The 17,893-nt window shown below is 43.8% G+C and overlaps 1 protein-coding gene across 4 annotated transcripts in view; it reads left to right on the forward strand.

The window, feature by feature from the left end:
- Window positions 1-7,044, forward strand: part of PACRG (parkin coregulated) — a 213,959-nt gene extending 206,915 nt beyond the window's left edge. For all 4 annotated transcript variants that reach the window (XM_058020244.1, XM_058020247.1, XM_058020246.1 and 1 more), the window contains one exon: window positions 3,166-7,044. In XM_058020244.1, coding sequence (XP_057876227.1) covers window positions 3,166-3,320 — 155 coding nt within the window. In that variant the 3' untranslated portion in view covers window positions 3,321-7,044. The remainder of the gene's footprint in view (window positions 1-3,165) is intronic.
- Window positions 7,045-17,893: the final 10,849 nt, after the last annotated feature.

Raw genomic sequence — 17,893 nt, forward strand, 5'->3', positions numbered from 1 at the left:
CCTTCTTTAAAGCAGTAATATTTTATGTTTGTAGCATTACCCTAGTGAAATTTTAAAATGAAATTACACAAAATACAAATAACACCAGAATTATCCCAAATCATGAATAGAAGCATGTCTAGACTCAAATACAAACCACCTTTTATAGCAAAAATCAAATCCTCCTCTGTTCCCTGCCAAAGGCTGAGTTGAGTCCCTGAGGGCCTGAGCAGGGTTTCCCTGGCTACAGCAGCTGGCATTGGCAGGGCAGGGAGTGCCGCTCCTGGCCTTGGTGTGCCGCTGATTGCATCAGCTAACACAGGTCTCGACAGGTGCAGGGACTTTCACTTCACTTTAAGCACCATTAAACCTTTGGTGCATGATTTGGGAGATTGGGAACTAACTTTTTGATCCAGGAAGGGCTGGGATCAGGGATCCTGATTGAAATCCTCTAGATCTGTCAGTAATCCTTCAATGCATTTCTTCTAAACATAGAAATAACATTTGTTCTGAAATGAGTTCTTGGTGCATACGGAATTTGCCAGACGTTTCACTTTGAGTCAAAGATATGACAAATGTGCTTCCTAGCATTTTCATGTTGATTTATTCTCCCTCACAAAGGACAACTTCATGAAGAGTTTGAACCAGATCCATGTTCACACTTTACATATGCAACATTTTTGTGGCTGACAAAGCTGGCTTCTTAGGCAAACTAACTTGGAAATAAAGTCAAACCAGAGAAGGGCTTGCTGAGACCCTTATACTTCAATGGCTATTTTTTTCCAACTAATCATTATTATTACAAGTAGATATTTACCCTTAGGTTCATTGGGCAGATCATTCTGACTCATGCATTTAATGGATGTTGTCCCCTTGGGCTAATGCATTTAATATTTGCATGAAAGCTTTGCTAATTCCTATAACTACATAGGATAGCCATTTTAGTACTTAGCAGGTGACATCAATGCTGACATAACCTTTCCAGTATTGTTGGTTGTAGCTTGTGTCATGACACTGGTGTGAATTATGACAGTCTTGAGGATACAAACCTTCATAAAACACAGATGGTCTGCAGGAAAAAAAATGGTAATGGTGGTCTGCACATCACGCATTCATTCTTCCCTTGCAGACTATTTCCTTTATCATTGCCTCACACTCTTAGGTACCTTTTAATCAAGCATCTAAGACATAATTTTTTGTACAGACTATGTTCTGTAATAAAGATTATAACATGCAATTCTGGAAAATACCTCTGCTCCCAGCATTATCACAGCTTCTCATTGGCCTCCCCCAGACTTCCTTAGAAATGTATCACCATTACTTCCAGACAGCTGATTTTTTTTACTACTTCTTTGAAAGAACGATGAAAGCCGTGTAAGCTCATTAGCAGAGCATGTGTGTAGGCTTAAAATTACAGATAATAGACATATGGTTGGAAAGTCAGTAATTCCTTTACGTATTTGCCAAGACTTAGGTCAAGGTTCAGGGTTTCCTTTGCTCAAACTGGTGAAATCAGAAATACCTCCAGGTGTTCTGGGGAGGGCTTGCACTGCACATGCAAGACAGGTGATGAGGCACAGTTATCTCAGTTGCCTTCTGCAAGAGCATGTTTATTCTAAATTGCACCCATTTGTGATGTGCTTTTCTTTTCTTTTTGTATAAGTCAATCCTTTTTCTAATAGTTCTTGGTGTTCTCTATGCACTCTCATTTTCTGTTATTTGTAACATAACAGTAAATTCATTGTAATAAATTTTGATGTCACAACCCTGGCTTTTCATGTCAGTGAGATTAACAGTTAATGTATTGGAAAATATTTGTGTGCTTTAAAGTAATTATCATAAAAAATAAAGTACCTCCTTCCCACTCAAGAATCACAGTCCTCATATGCCACATCAGTATTTGTAAAACCATTTCATAAAGAGTAAAGTGACATAAATATGTGTAAAAAGTCAGATATTTTACAGAAAAATTCATCAAAAGGATGATTTTTGCCCAGGTTCACCAGCTGTTTCTTCATGATCATGGTTCCTCAGTTTTTGCTGGTAACAAGGCCACAAGTTTTAAATCCAGATCTTTGGGCTTAGATTTAGGAGAGGATGTGAGGATTGGTGCAGTTGTACATCTACACAGCATTGGCCTGGGGATCTAGAAGCAACAGTGAGGGCAAAATCTACCCTTGCCTTTGTGTTTGCCCTGTTTCAAATGTGAAAGGCCAGCTCTGCCGGAGGAGCTGCATTGTCCTGACAAATGGGTCTTTCTCTGGCTGACTGAGAGTGCTACTGATTGTTTGAGATGTTGGCATGGGCACATTGTCACCACTGCCCAGAGTGAGGCCACTGGCTGCTGCATGTGGATGATCCTAGAGCAGTGTGACAGCTCCCCACTACACCAAACCTGGTCTGAGTACATTTTGCTCCTTCCAAATTATTTTCATACATATATTGGAATATATATTCAGATGCTTTTTCAGATACTTTTCAGAATATTATTTTAAAACCAAATGAAAAATATTTTCCTTCTTGAAATCTCTCAGCAACTTTGTGGGTGAAGTTATTTCTTATTGCTCTTGTTTTGTTATCACAGATGCTCATACTGATTTTTAAAGAATTATGATCTGCGTGCATGAGTGTGTATCACCCTTACTAGTCCATGTTAGACAAGCAGCAGTAAATGTTCCTGTGTCTGGGGACTGCAATAATTTGTCCTTTTGCATTGACTTAATTTTACACATTTTTCAGGAAGCTGAAAATGAATGATGTTATACTCCATGTTATACTCCAAAAAAATCTCTTTTAGCCAGGTTGCCTCTATCAGGAACAACATAAGTGTGTGAATATGATGACTAATGTGGAGCAATCCCAAACTAATATCTATTTAAGATTTCAAACCATAACAAGTCTAGATTAATTTTTAGAAAAGTGCTTATGCATCTGGCAGTAGGATTTTGTCTTAAATAAGCAGTGCTAAAGATAAAGAAGTAATGGTTTTAGAGGTGGACTGTGAAAGAGAGAATCTATATTCATCTTATATAAGAATGTGTTTAATTATTTTCATTTTCATTTAGTTTCATTGCAATTGACCAGCAATTGCAATTTTCTATGTCGTTATTTTGAAGTGTAAGACAAAATTCAATTTAACTCTTCCCTTTTTATTTTTCTTTTTTTCTTTTTTCTTTTATTAACCAGTTAATTTAGGCGATGGGATAGAATACGGCCAGCAGAAACGTGAAAATATTGGCGTTCTCATCCAAGAGACACTGGAACTCTTTGAACGCTACGGTGGAGAAAATGCTTATATAAACATTAAATACATGATTCCTACTTATTGGTCGTGCATGTAAACTGAATTATATTAAATGGGATGATTCCATCTGTGCTCTGAAAAACTATCTGACTCTGTATGGCATCTTGTTAGTCATGCTTTATCTTCTCTACAGCTGCTAAAATAGTGGCTTCTGGGGCATTGGAGTGTTAGCACTATTGTGAACAAGGCTTTCCAATACATAAATAGTGTCTGTTCCTTTGATTACAATGGTGTACTGTGCTTGTTTGTTCCCTGAAAGAATCACTCCTTTATAACAGAGCTGACTCGAACAGGAATCTGAGTTAAACCTTCACTTGTGTAGACAATAAAACTATAATTTTCATACGCGATTCAGCAATCGCTGTTCTGTGTCCGCTTGCCCTGAGGGTGATGTCAGAGGCTGTAACAAGAAGAGTTTATGCTGACTGCTTAATAGGTGTTTGTCATGGAAGAGAAACACCAGTTCAGCAATGCCTCTCTGGCAGCTGTGCCGAGTAATGTGCACTGACATACAATAAAACTGTTGAATGTATATACCAATTGCAGCAGGAGAATTTATATTTTCCATTATAAGGCACTGTCGTTAAATTAATCCAGGTTTCTTACACACTCCTGTTCTCAGCTTCCAGTTGTTTACTCATGGAACTTAGGTTCCTCTTGGTGAACATAAGGCACAAGCAAGCACAGTTTTGAAGAAAAGAAGCCCAGAAAAAAAAAAAAAACTTGAATAAATCAGACAGAAGATACAGCATACAGAAAGTATCAGCCCCTAGCGACACTGTTAATCTGGGTAAACACAGAATATACACATACATTTTTAAAGGGCACTTGGTATTTTTGTAACTGCAAGGTTGATATTGCTTTTCTCTTGTTATTATTATGGTGTGTATGTGTGCAAACAATGTAACTATTGTTATAGGGATCCCTTACAAATTCCTACTCAGTTAGTTTCTCCCTGTGTACCCATAACACAGAACTGATATAGTCATGGATTTAAGCAAAGCTGTTGAGATTGGCTTTATTGCTTTTTAAGCATTTCTATGGAGTAAACCTAAAAAAAAATTAAACCGGTCTTACAATTCTCAAAGACAACCATTTAAAATTATTGAGTCAGCTCAAAACAAATCAGAGATATTAGCTTTGCCTAAAAACATGAGATTTTTTTAAAATACTTTGAAAGACTTTGGGCTCATCTGGCTTTTATTATGTTTTCTGGAGTTCTTCAAATGTATGCAAGTTGCACTTTCAAGTGTTTCAGTGTAACTGTTAAGAGCCTGAAATGCACTCTTTGGTGTTAAACACATGAGACTTTTTTCAAGTGCTTATCCATATCCATATCCATATTCACACCTTACAAGGCTTGCCCAAGTGAGAGACACAGCCCCTACGCTGCCCTGCTCTCTTGGATGCTTGCTGGAAGTGTGGGGAGCACCTTCCCACCTGCTGGAACTTTGAGCCATATCTGTCATTAGATTGACATTAGAACGTGCCTTTTTCTGTTCTGTGGCATCTTCAGCAGGAGGATTTTCTTTTACTTTCTTCTCTTTCCTGTGAATAAAAAAAAAGGAAAAAAAAAGAAGATTTTTACTCTTCCCACCTCTTTGAGGAGCTGCACCTTCAAGTGATGCCACCGGCCACAAGCACAAGCACTCACCAGCCCCTGATTTGGGCATGGCTGCTGGAGGTGTGCCTTTCTCCCAGGCCCCAGAGGGGGCATTTCTTTTCTGTTTGTTTATGTTGTTGTTGTTGTTCCTGAGTTTTGTGTGACACGATTTTTCCAAGGCTACCCTCAAGTCCCTAGAGTTGTCCAACATACACCTGTGATGGGTAAGTACATCCAAAACTCTGCCTCATGTCTAGGGTATCGACAAATCTTTCACCTTCTGGGAGAAAGGGAGGTGAAGCCTGGCTGTAGGCCCATGCCTCTGGAAACTCCAGAGCTTTGTCTTCAAACCTTGCAGCACAGAGGCTAGCTGGATAATGCAGGGGGGCACAGGCCATGTCTCCTCTTCCAAAAGTGCCTTTCTATACAGCCACCCTGGCAGTATCCACTCAGCCTTTGCTTAGAGCTTCTCCCCATTTGCCTTGCATTTTCTCTGGCACCACTGAGCCATACTTTTTCATTGACTGACATCTATGGAGTTGGTAACTGTGGCATTGCAGGTTTCCCATGAGTACAGACTGTGCTGGAAAACTGCAGCTCAGAGGGAGCTGAGTTATTCAGCTCGGAAATAAACCAAGCCCTTCATAAAAGGAGAATTCCCAGGCCACCTTTCACTCCTCAGTTATTTGTATTCTTTCCTTAAGAGAAAGTCCAGTTCTGCTCTTTGCCTGAGATCAAAAAGCTCCTCAATAGCTGGCTTCAGTTCCCCTGACGCTGGGCTCCAGCCACAGAGCCCCTCGCAGGAGGGACGGTGCGGGAAAGGGCTCTCAGCTCTGGGTTTTCCCCATCCCATCGCTCCTCTGCATTCCCAACAGCTCTGCTGGGGATGAGAAATTTCAGGCTCTTCACCAGCCTTTGTAATTCTTTTCCCAGCCCCCTCATTTTGCATGCCCTCCCCTTCAGCTCAGCTAGGACAGCACTGCTGGCTGACAAAGAGACACCATGGAAAATGGGCACTTTGTGAGGCTGCAGACTTGCCCGGGCCTGATGCCCTCAGCCTTGCGCTCTTTCTTGAAGATTTCTTTCACAAGACATAGGTTCAACAAGGGGTGACCTTATGGCAAACCATGAGGGCAATAGAGGTCATGCATATTCACATCAGGAAAATAAGTTTTGCAGAAAAGTGCTTTTATTTGCATGTTCAGGATGAGAACATTAGCCTCCATCAATACAATTCCTATGTCTGGTCCATTGATTTAAAAGTGAACATTCTCCCATAACCTTATTATTTCTAGGAGCTGGACTGATAAAAAGAAGCATGATAAGCCCCACAAGTTGGTAATTTAGAAACACTAAGAATAAAACTATTTTGAGATGTAATTTTACTAAGTCAAACTGTAGGCCTTCCAACCTTGACAGTGTCCCTTTAAGCATGATCAGCAGCATATTTATAGGCAATTACTGCACAGCTCAGAGCACTTTATAAAGCACAAGATCAAGGACTCAAGTGCTTAAGCATACAAGTAATAGTATGTCATTCAATACACTGCTTAGCTATCTTACTATGCTAAAAAAAAATGGTTAAGAAATAGTAACTGCCTCTTGTTTCACCAGATCATGTAATTGTGGTCACTGATGTGGTCACTAGGAGCAAGCCAATCAACAATTTTTAATTGTAATCAATTAGAAGGTACTCTGGGCCAGGTGTTTCAAGGGGTATAAATTAAGTGTCAAAGCATTGAGCCTAATTTGGCTTAACAGAGGGGGGTGTTTTGTGCTTTCCTCTGGGGTCTTCAGCTGCTTTCTAGCTCTCCAGTTCTGGTAAGGTAAGGAGCACCAGTGAATGAATGTGTGGGAAGTTAAGTTGTAAGTGTTGGTTTTCTGAAACTACCTGTTTGAAATCTCTCCAGTTTATCTTAATAATTGTGTTAGGTTGGCTGGCAGCTCTTTAACTTGAAGAAGAAAAAAGCATGTGGTAACATTAGGGGAAAAAATGTACCTTGGGCTACATTTGTCATGCATGATCATGAAAACAAGCATTAAATAAAATATTTTTTGATGATTCCTCCCCAAAGCTGTGTAAGGGAGCTCTGTGACAGGTGTCAGTGTTTGGGGATCTCTGGCACTTTGTGAATGCTGGCAGGGGCTGCAGAGCCACTGATGCCCTGAGCACGCTGAGGTGCCCCTGTGAAGGTGAGCAGGGACAGGGTGGCTGGGGCTGCCCCTGGGCTCCTGCAGAGGGGCAGACCTGGCAGAGGATGGAGCAAGCTGCTGCCAGCACTGGTGGCAGGCAGCCGGAGCCAGGCTTCTCACTGGTAGCTTTCCAGTGTTTCAAAGAGACGGAGCTGCCAAAAAAGTTTGAAAAGAGCCTCCCAGGAGTCAGATACAAAAGGGCTGTGGGAAGTTGTAAGTGGGAGGGGAGGTATGGGACCCTAGCTGACAGGGTGTTTGCGCGTGGGGTGCAGGGAGGTGTAGCTGCAGCCAAGCAGGGCAAAAATAAAATGTCAGAGCAGACACTATGTGCTTTCCTAATCCTGTCTGGAGACCCTCTGACTTCCAGAAGAGCTTTCTCCAGTCTGAGGGGCTCTGCAGGCAGTGGGGCACATCACATTTTTCCACTCATCTGTAACATCCTGTGTTTTCTGCCTTAAATAAAAGCAGTGATGTTTGTGGGAACTCCATATAAAGCCTGTCTGCTTGCAACCTCTCAGAGCTGCTTTGTGCCTCCTGGAGACCAGGAGAGGAAGGTTTATGCCCTGGCAGGACAAGAAGTTCCCTGCACTGGCCCCATAATCCTTCCGGCATGTGAGGGGAGGGAAGGGGAGTGTGTGTGGTGGGGCATATCTTAGCTGCTCTTGTTCTTGCCTAGCAAATCCAGCCTGGCTATGGCTGTGGGGCTCCTTGCTGAGAGCTCTCCCCTCCTTGGACAGCCTGTGGTGGCTTCTGGTGAGGTGGGTGGAAGCCAGTTGGAGCAGAGACAACAAACTGCAGCCTCAGAGAGGAGAAAGTATGTTTCTTGCAGAGCAGGGAGTCAGCTTTGTGCTTCATGCCCCATTTGTGATGCCACAAGTCCACAAATACTTTATTTTTTACTGATGCCATTTAGGAGTGAGTTGAGCAGCTCTCGCAAACCCCAGCTCACAACTCCCTGTGCTCTGGGTGTGTGTGCAGCAGGACAGAGTCACTGTGCCGGGGAGTGGGTGATGCTGCTCCCCTCTCTGGGCTTCCCCATCAGCAGCAGAAGCACCTAATCTTGGCCACCCTGCTGTGGCACTTTCCAAACAGAAAAGTGCCCCAAGTCCCCTTCCTCAAGGGGGAAGGGAGAGGCTGCTCAGATTTTTTTTTTTTCTTGGCCATCAGAGCCCCTCACATAGAGCAAAAGCTTTAAGCTACAGAAGAATGGGTGATAGGGAAAGCTGAGGGCACAGCCATGTTGTTAAGGCTGTCAGAAGTGGCATGTTTGAGACCATGCCTTCTCTGCTGCTGTGGGTACCGATGCACAGGGGCCTTCTGCATTTTCTGTGGTCTGGTGACCCTGGCTGCTGGGGGCGTGGGGTGTGAGGGGATGAAATGGGAACTAATCCTAGTGCTTTCCAAATACTGAAAGAAATTAAATCCTTGCCTCCTTACTCTGCCCTGGTCAAGGTGGATTAATGCATAGAGGTAGTAGAAAGAAAGGGAGGACCTAAGGAGAGCACCATAGTGTTGTGTCGTGTATGACACACCCTTAGTTTATTAAATGGTCTCAGCAATCCAAACTTCCTCTGTTCATCTGCATCAGCACAATGCCTTTAAAAAAAAAATAAAATCAGAGGTTAAGGTTGTTGGAGGGCAGAATGGGATCAGCTATATACCAGCTTGCTCTGCAGCAGTGGGAACATGTTGCTTGTGTTATGCGCCGCTTCTGTAGCCATGTGATGCACAAATTAATTTAGCCTGCCATACTTCATGTGACTGCAGTTAATTGGATAGATGATTTTGGTAGTATACCCCTCTGCAATAAATGTTGCAGCTACTGCAGCTCTGTGCCTGCCACAGGGTTGTTCTGATCTTGCATGAAATCACATTGCTCTCTGATATGGGTTTAGTGATCAAAGAAACCCAGTGCACAAGCTCCTCAAAACACAAAAGATTAAAAGAAATCTCAAGGAAGTCTCCACATCACAAACACAGCCTGTCAACAACATGTATAGCAGTGTTGGATGATGAAGCCTGTTGGGTATAGGCAGGAAAAATTAATGTCTGACATAAACCATCTACCTCGTGTTGTACATTATTGCATTAACCGGGGGCCTGGCTTTGAATGTGTGGTCCATCCAGTTTTGTATCAAATTTCAGTTTCTGCTTTCTGGGTGTAATTCCTAAGCCCTTCCCTAAGGAGCAATTACAGAAAAGCAGCTTGGCTTACCTAATTCTCACCCTAGAAGCAGGGAATGATATCCCAGCATCTGGCCATCTCCATCTTGTGCATTAGCCTCATTACTTCATTTTCATGTGTTTTTGCTTCCCGCTTCTCCTGGGTCCCTGTGGTGCTGTGCTAAGCTGGAAGAGTTGCTGAGGGATGTGTGTGAGTAGGGGGGAAGCTGATGAGAAGAGACCAGGAGTGAGCAGCTATTCCGGCAAAGGCTTTTCCTTAACAGTTGGAATGATTTGGAAAATGTGAGTTTTGGGGAACTTGCATCTCTTTCTCCCAATACATTGCAGCATTATGGAGGAAGGGAATGGAGGAGGTCTTATTGCAGAGATGTTTTGCCTCAGCTACTGCCCAGGGAGCAGCTCTGTGGTGGGAAGCATTAATGCTGCTGCAGGTGGGTGACAGGAAGGGAGCAAATGGTGGGAAGCTCTTGGCTTCTCACCATTTGCTCTCATTGTGAGCACTTAAGGGCTGCATTTGTTGAACTTTTGGGGCCTCTGCAGCTGCACATCACCACCCCCTGCTTCTCTGGGCCACCATTTGCTCCCCAGTGACAACCTGTATTCTTTTTGTGACTGTTTTCTGGGTTTTCTTTGGCAGAGCCTTCCTAGGCTCTGCTCCCGGGGAGGGGCACACAGGTGCCACACTGCTGTGATATGAGCCAGCCTGAGACTTCTCCTTTCATTTCTATGTGACTTCCAAGGCCTGCTTGGACCTGCTGATGCTGCTGCAAGGGCAGCACACGTTCAACAGCCACCTTCTCCTGCAGGCACTGCCATCTCAGCCCCAGTGTACTTGTGACAACTTCCTGCCTTGCTGGATTGGATGTTGTCACCATCAAAGCTAGGGTATCACCCTAAAGCTAGGCGTCATGGAGCTGAGCCTTGCTCCTCCTAGCCAGTGGCCCAACCTGCTGAGCCTCTTTTCCCTTTTCCTGCATGGGCTGTTGTTGGTGTTTTCCCAGGCTGGAGCAAGCCTCTTCCCCAGCACATGGTGAGCAAGAGACACTGAGGTGGGTGGTCTTCAATTCCCCACCTCTTTGGAAAGCAACTAAATTCTAACAGAGGTAAGGGGTGGGGAAAGAGTAGACTCTAGAAGAAATAGTACTTTAAACTATACCCTAAGCCCAAAGATAAACCCCAAGCCTCCTTCAAAATGCTCTTGGTACAGGGAGGGGAAATACCTGGAAGCTCTTGTTCAGCCCCACGTTTCACAGCGTGAATTATTCCTCAGCTATTAAGTGGAAGAACTTCATGCCTAACACTTTTTTTACTAGCACTGAATCATCTATGTCTCTTAGAAAGGAAGAAATTGCTACTGCACTGCCTCAAGAATCAAAGTAAAGGGAACATCTGCTCTAAACTTCTTGCATCTGATTATTGCTTGCTATGCGTTATTACTTACAGTAGTAGTGTGACTAAATTAAAGCTTTCTTCTTTTTTGTGCGCTTTTATGCATTGCTTTGGTATAAAATGTGTGGCTTGCTTCAAATCAACCTACAGCTAAAACTATGTCCACATAGAGCTGAGCCCACATGTACTTAGATGCAATTAAGGGCACAATTGGAGTATTCTGAAAGATTGCCTTTAAAAGGCCTTTTGTTCACTCCCCCATAGGGGCTGGGTGTTATAAGCACGTTAAAATGCAACAGTAAGGGGAAAAAAAAAGCCCTCTGTGAAGAATTCTGCAGAGGCACAGCTATGTTTTCTGTAGCTTGGCAGCTGCCTGTACCCAAAGGCTGGGGAATGACTCTTGTTGTGAGGGTGATGATAGTTTTGATAGGAATCCCCCGCATCACAAGAATGTTCCTAATGAAGGAGGAAAAGCCCACCAGAAACATTCCAGGGCTGTGAACCTGCAGGCAGCCAAAGCCAGCATCCAAGCTGCTCTGCACAGACAGCAGCAGCAAATCCAGCTGCTGCTGCAGAACAAAGAGTTAGTGGTTATTTTTTTTTTCCTGCCTTTCTGAAGTGCATGCAGTCTTACCAGTGAGCTTAATTGATTGAAAAAAAAAATCTGGAAAATAAAGCTCTTGAACTTGCATGCCCAGAAACCTACCAGCGTCACGTGCATAGCAAAGGCCACGTAGCTGACAAAATACCACAACATTTCACAAAGGAGGTTTAAGAGCTCCAGTTGAATAAAGCTTTCTCTGTGAAATATTGTTATGGATCTACAAAGCAGTTAAACCCTCCTTGGGAAAAAAATGTGTACATCTCTCACAGTGTAGTGGCAGCAGTGTAACTACCACTGAGGCCTCATTAATAAGGTTTCTCTTCTTTATCAGTAGTAGGAAAAAAATTCTTTTCTGTGATGAGGATTTATTTAAATTAGTAAATTCTGACCATTTGCTTTTAAATTCTACATACATGTGTGTGTGGATATATATACACATACATACATGCATATAAAAATCTGTGTAACAGTGTTCTGGCCTTCTTTAAGGGATGGATCCTCTTACTTAAATCCAGTAATGAAAATAACAGAGCCTAAATTAACTTGGTAAGACTGTTTTCTATCAATAATTTTACTACTGCCATAGTGCAGGATTGATTTTTGTGGTCTGTGTTATTGCAGCTTTTAATTATGAGAAAGCCTTGGTACCACATGAAGGAGGAAAAATAGACAGTTGCAAACTCTACAATGTTTTTTCATACATATTATAATGGCCTGCATTTTTTTTCTTTTCAAAGAAAGAAAAATTATATTTCTTTGTTTTCAGTGGGGTTTTTTAAAATCTTTTACTCATTGTGCATATTTTAGCTCCTCGATAAGATGGTTGCATTGGCTTTGCTCAACAGCTTTGCTTCAAATCCACGAATATTTTCAGCTCTTTATTACTATTGTGTAGGATTGCACTGTATTTTCATGTCTCCCATATTGCTATAATTATGTTTGGGGAATGGAGATGGATGGTCTGCTGAGTGTGTGATTGGTTTCTCCACAGCCCTCACTCAGGGCTGTTTTCTATAATTTAATCAATAGAAGGCAGTTGTACAAACAGTAGTTTTTAATTTCCAATTTCAGTTTCAAGTTTCTCATGAAAATTTAAATGTTTGGGTTTTTTTTTTTAATATACAAAGCAATTTCATTTGCTTTGCCTGAGACATTTTGTGGCAATTGTTTTCCATTCCCTGCTGTGAAACCATGACATTGACTTCATGGTCCATGCAAACACATGCACCTGCCATCTTGAAGGCTTGGGGAAGCTACTCTTCCCTCATAAACATTCCAAAATAAACCTTGAAGGGCAGATGCTGCCCCTGAGATGCAGAAATGCCTGCAGACTTTGCTGAGAGTAGGGTGAAATGAGCTGTGTGCTGGTTCCAGCTGGGAGCTGGGCTTGTGAACGAAGGATGGGAGATGCCCTCAGAGCTGTGGCCTCCAGGGAGGTCAGTGCAAGGCCCTTTCCCAGTGCCATAGGGTGAGTTCAGTGGCCACCTTGGCCAGCTGTGTATGGCCCTGGTGGTGTTGGGCACCTGCAGAGCCCAGCCCAGCAGCGCCCAGCAGCCTGGCCCTGGCAAAAGCAGATGCTTGCTGTGCCCAGTGTGCCCTGAGCTGCCAAAGTCTCTGCACATCTGCTTCCCTCCTGCCACAGCAGATGCTTGCTGCAGCCGGGAAAAGCAGCTGGTAATTGGCACCAGCCAGGCTTGGTGGCTGGGAGGAGGAGGATGAAGCAGCAGCAGCAGCAGGGCAAGGGGTTGAACAGAGTGATATTTTTTTACAAGGGAGATGCCTGGGCTGCTTCCTTGCATTAGCTTTGCTCCAGGCAAGAACAGAAATAATGTGTGTGCTGCAAATACAGGGAGACCAGGAAAGAGCTGTGACTGCTCTCTTCTGATGCTCAGCAAAGGGCCAATGTCTCTTATTCCTCAGTGGATGTGGTGGAGCATTATGGTGGGCAGGGCAGGCCACCACAAGGCCTCTTCCTAGGGGGGGTGGTGCTCCCAGGGGTCAGCCAGCTGAAACCCAAAGTGCTGCCGTGCACTCCAAAGTGCTGCTATTTCTGCTTTTAGCTGAGCAAACTGCAGTCACACAGAAAATGTGTGCTGGAGCAGAGGGTGAAACCCAGTCACTTGCTCTAACAAGAGCTGGTGCCATTCTGGTGCCAGCCCTCGCCTGGCCCCGGTGTCAGGGAGAGGGAAATGCGGAAGCAGGGCCCTGTGACTGCTCTGCTTTCAGTTCAGCACGGACAGAACTGGCTGGAGCTGCACAGAGCCACAGCTGCTGCTAAATATTGCCCGTTTGAGCCTTCAGGTTGGCCTTAATGCAGTCAAAGAGACTATTCAGAGGAAAAAGAAGAGCAAGGAGCTGAGTCTTGTGCTTACCTTAGACTTAATGTTGTTGCTGTACAGTGGGTTGCAGAGGGGTTTTCTCCAGTACATTTTTTCTTGTCCCCAAGCAGTGCTTTAGGAGGACCATATTTGCATGTAAACATATTTCTGTGTTATAGCTCCGGGGTCTTTTCAATTGTATTCTCTGTGTCGCTTTGGTTCATGCAATTTTAATCTGTTTTACTCATTAGCTCTTAACCTGCAATTTTCTATTTAAATTACTTTCTACAGAAAATGTCAGGAAGCTGGGGAGCTCTGTCTCTTACATGATGTTGTGATTTGATAAAAAAAAGTAGTGTGCACCTTTCTTTAAACACTGGCTAAGGTTAAAATCTGTGATTCTTATCTATTTGTTTAAGAACTTACACAAAACTGCTGCTATCAGACAATAATAAGAATCATGAAAACTCTATGAAAGGAATTTCTTTTTATTGTGAACTTTACACCTCTTCACTTATTTCAGTAAATGCCCAATAAAAGTGCAATAAATCCAGTACTGTAAATGCACAGGGAGAGGGTTTGTACTTTAGGCTTTGCAGCTGCCTGGCTTTCCTGCTGCATGCAGTACCCAGACTCCTGTGGTGCCTTCTGGGACCTTCCCAACACAGGTTTGGAATAACCCAGCTTGCCTGCAGGATGTGCTGCCCGCTTGATGCCATGCTTGAGAGAGGGAGGAAAATACCATAATGACAAAATCCAGCAGTGGCTGATGCCCAAGGCATGTGGGAAGGGAGTGGGGCAGGGACTGCACGCTGGGAGGGAGAGGGGAGGAAGGGAGTGGGAGCTGTGCTGCCTTGCCCACAGGAAGTGGCTGAGAGCTTTGGTGTGTGGTGTTCTGGTAAGCACCACAGGTAAACCCACAGATAAGTGTAGAATTTGTGAAAGAAATTAAGTTGGAGGGGAAACGGGACCCAACTTTGTGTCAACAGCTGCTTGTACTGAAATAGGTAATAGCCTTTAAACTTGAATTTAACAGGGAGAGATGAAATTGTATTTTTATACCTTGCTCATTTTCCCCTATAAAACCCAATACAAATAGTAAAAATGGGAAGGGAAAAACTCCAAACAAGCCAAGAGATAAATTAAGGTTGAACCAAGCTGAAAATAACTCTCCTGTAAGACTGACCGTAACCTTGCATCTGTGATATCCCCTTCGGTGAGGGGAAAGATGTGCTTGCACAGGCAGGGAGATGGTTGGAGCCACTTCAGCAACCCTTATGTCTGCAAGAGCAAAGCTGTGCCAGTGCCTTCCCAGCTGGCCCAAATGCTTCTGCCAAAATTTCCTGGGTACAGAGACAGTTTTCCCTCCAGTCCCAGCTGGAAGAGTAGACTCACCTGAACAAGATTAATAGGTCAACCCCCAAATTTAAAATCTCATACAGGCACCCAAATGTGACTGCTTGCAGGCTTTGCTAGCTGAGCTGGCAGTGAGTGTGAGGCAGGGTGGATATAGTGGAGAGATATCCCATTTGGATGTGGAAATCCTCTGGCAAGCTAATGAGAGCTCAGCCCACAGTGCCATAAGATTTGCCCTCATAGCCAGAGACTGAGTCCAAGGCTGTTTTCTGAGATTTTTGTCTCTGACTTCTCTTCTGGAAAAATGAAACTTACCCCTTAAGGTCAAAAGGCAGAGTCCTCTTCCTTTTCCCATCCTCTCTTGTGTTCTCCACTGCCTCACTCACCCTGATTTCTAGCTGTGTACTGGAGAGCAAAATCAGCCTTCCTAGCGGGTAACATTATTTCTAATTTATTCTTATTTTAACTCACTCCTGTGTTTGTTTGAATTTTGATCATATTCTCCTGATCCCAATGATGACCTACTGCTGCTGGCTGAGTCAATACCTGCAGCAGCATTTTTGACACCAGAGAGGCAGCAGTATGTGCTGCTGAAAAGGCACCTGGTACATAGACCCTGTATGTTGGGCTTTGTCTCCCCATCTAATGGCCTACCTGGGCGCCAGGTGGAAATTTCTCCTGTGGGCAACTTCATGGTGCCAAAAGAGAAATATACAGCTGTTGTTTCAAGGGATGGATCCGAGCTGACCTGCAGCTGGGGAAAAATGTCCCAACAAATTATGCCTTAATGAATGGTGTCCCTGCCAGGCCACCGAGAGGCAGCAGAAATAAACTCACTTCTCCCAGCAAGTGCTTCTTTAGATCCAGCACCTGGGCCCAGCCTGTCTCCTACTCTTCTCTCTGTGATTTTTAGCTCAGCACAGCAAGGCATGCTCATAATCCCTCTGGGCAGGGACAGAGCCCTCTACAAGCAGGAGAAATGGAGCTGAGATCCTCAGAAATTAAGGTTTGCTGGCAAACCTTAGGAAGGTGCTCAGCATCAAAGGGCTGATGGAGTGTGAGGAGGAAGGTGAAAAAAACCAATGAGAAAAGGAGCAAATGTTCTAGAAGACCTGTAGTGTATGGGAGGCAAAAGGCAGCAGAGGAAGAAGGTCAAGGCGGGGAAGCAGGAGTAAAAGAAGGAGTAAGATGCAAATTAACTAAAGAGCAAAGAAAAATACATATCCCTGTAGTAGGTGGGCATGGGTGACTGAGGAGGAGAGAAAACTCCTGTGCTTTCATTGCTGTAGCAGGAGGATGTGGCTGCTAGATGTGCTCAAACAGTACTTGGGAGCTGCCCACAAGCTTCTCCAGGAGACTCTGATCCTGAATATGTACTGTGGGACACCACAGTGCTGAAAAGACACTAAGTGCTTGCAGTTGTGATACAAGACAAATAGATAACTTATTCCTGTGTAGTGAAGAGAATACTGCTTAAATATTTAATTGTGTTTCGGTTTACAGTAGTTTACCGGTGTTGAAGCATCCAAAATATGCTCACAAAGTATCAACATTTTAAAGCTATAAATTATTCTGGTTGATTTTCTTTTTTTCCCCTCTAGACAAAAGCAATCCTTTGACAACAGGCTCCCTCAAACAATGCAGCCCGTGATAGTCTCATTACAAACTAACATCTTCTCTCACAAGATACTCTCTCACATGTTCAACCAAACTACTGAGAATGTAGTAATTGATCATTCATAGATGCAGACTGGTAGCTAACAGCATCCTCACTTACCTTCTCAGCACTGAGCACATTTAAAATAAATTCAGGATGTATGCATGCAGAAAACTCAATTGCAGCCGCATGGGAGATGAACCAAAAATGGAAGCATTCAGAAGTGCTAGTGAAAAATCCAAATAATGACCCATAGTAGATGTCAGCCTGAGAGGATAACACACACCCTGCAATTACCTTAAAGGAACTGTCTGTGTGATCCATAAGTACATGTAGTTCTGAACAAGTAGGTGTACCATATGACTGGGTGCTGAAGCCAGGCAAGAAAGTTTCTCCCAGTGGGGCCTCATGATCTGTGTGATGCTTTCTTTCCTAGACACATCTGGACTTCAGTCTCCATTGTATCACTGGCAAAGTAAGCCAATGCAGCTGCTGGATAGGATGAGTATGGTGGAAAGCAAGATGAGGGTGGATGTGCCACTGTTTATCTGCTGAGGCTGTCAAAGCTTCCAGGGTCCACTTCAACAGGGAAATATTTCAGAAGGCTGTATTTTAAAAATATTTTTAAAAAATCAAACAGGTAAAAAAAGTCTGTTTACGCCTTGTGGATACATCCAGGGTGTGCTGGATGCTTCAAGTCACTGACATTTTGGAAACTAGCCCTTTAAATTTGTCGTGCAGGAGCTGTGATTGCTGTTTTGTGTGGGACAGCAGCATGTACACGGTGCTGGTGTGTTACATGTGCACAACCCCAGGTGGCCAGGCAAAACAGGAGAGCTATTGCAAGCACTGCAGTGCATGGAAATGGCAATTTTATGGATAATACTATGTGGTGATTTATTCAAAGCTGTGATTCTCCTGGAGCTTTTATTGTGTCATCATAAACCAACACTCCTGTACAGTGCATTAAGCTGGGTAATTCTGCTGGTTCTTCAGCAGGGCTGACAAAACTATATGTAAGATTGCATAGGGTGGGCTGGTGAGCTCGAAGTGCCATCACTCTAAATGGATCAAGGGAGGAGAAAACGCCACGTGGTCAGCACAGTGTGGGTGATCTCCAGGCAAGGGAACCCACTAAGGAAGGGTAAATCCCAGTGTGTGCTACATTAGTCAGTGCCAGTGCCTTGCAGGCCTGGAGTGACTCTACTTGGACACCAGTGACAATAATGGCAGAACTTGTCACTTGGCGTTTGACCATTAGGGCAGGTAATTGGCCTCATTGGTCCCTGCCCATGCTCCCCTGATA

The sequence above is a fragment of the Melospiza georgiana genome, chromosome 3, assembly GCF_028018845.1.
Source record: "Melospiza georgiana isolate bMelGeo1 chromosome 3, bMelGeo1.pri, whole genome shotgun sequence".
Classification (NCBI taxonomy): Eukaryota; Metazoa; Chordata; class Aves; order Passeriformes; family Passerellidae; genus Melospiza; species Melospiza georgiana.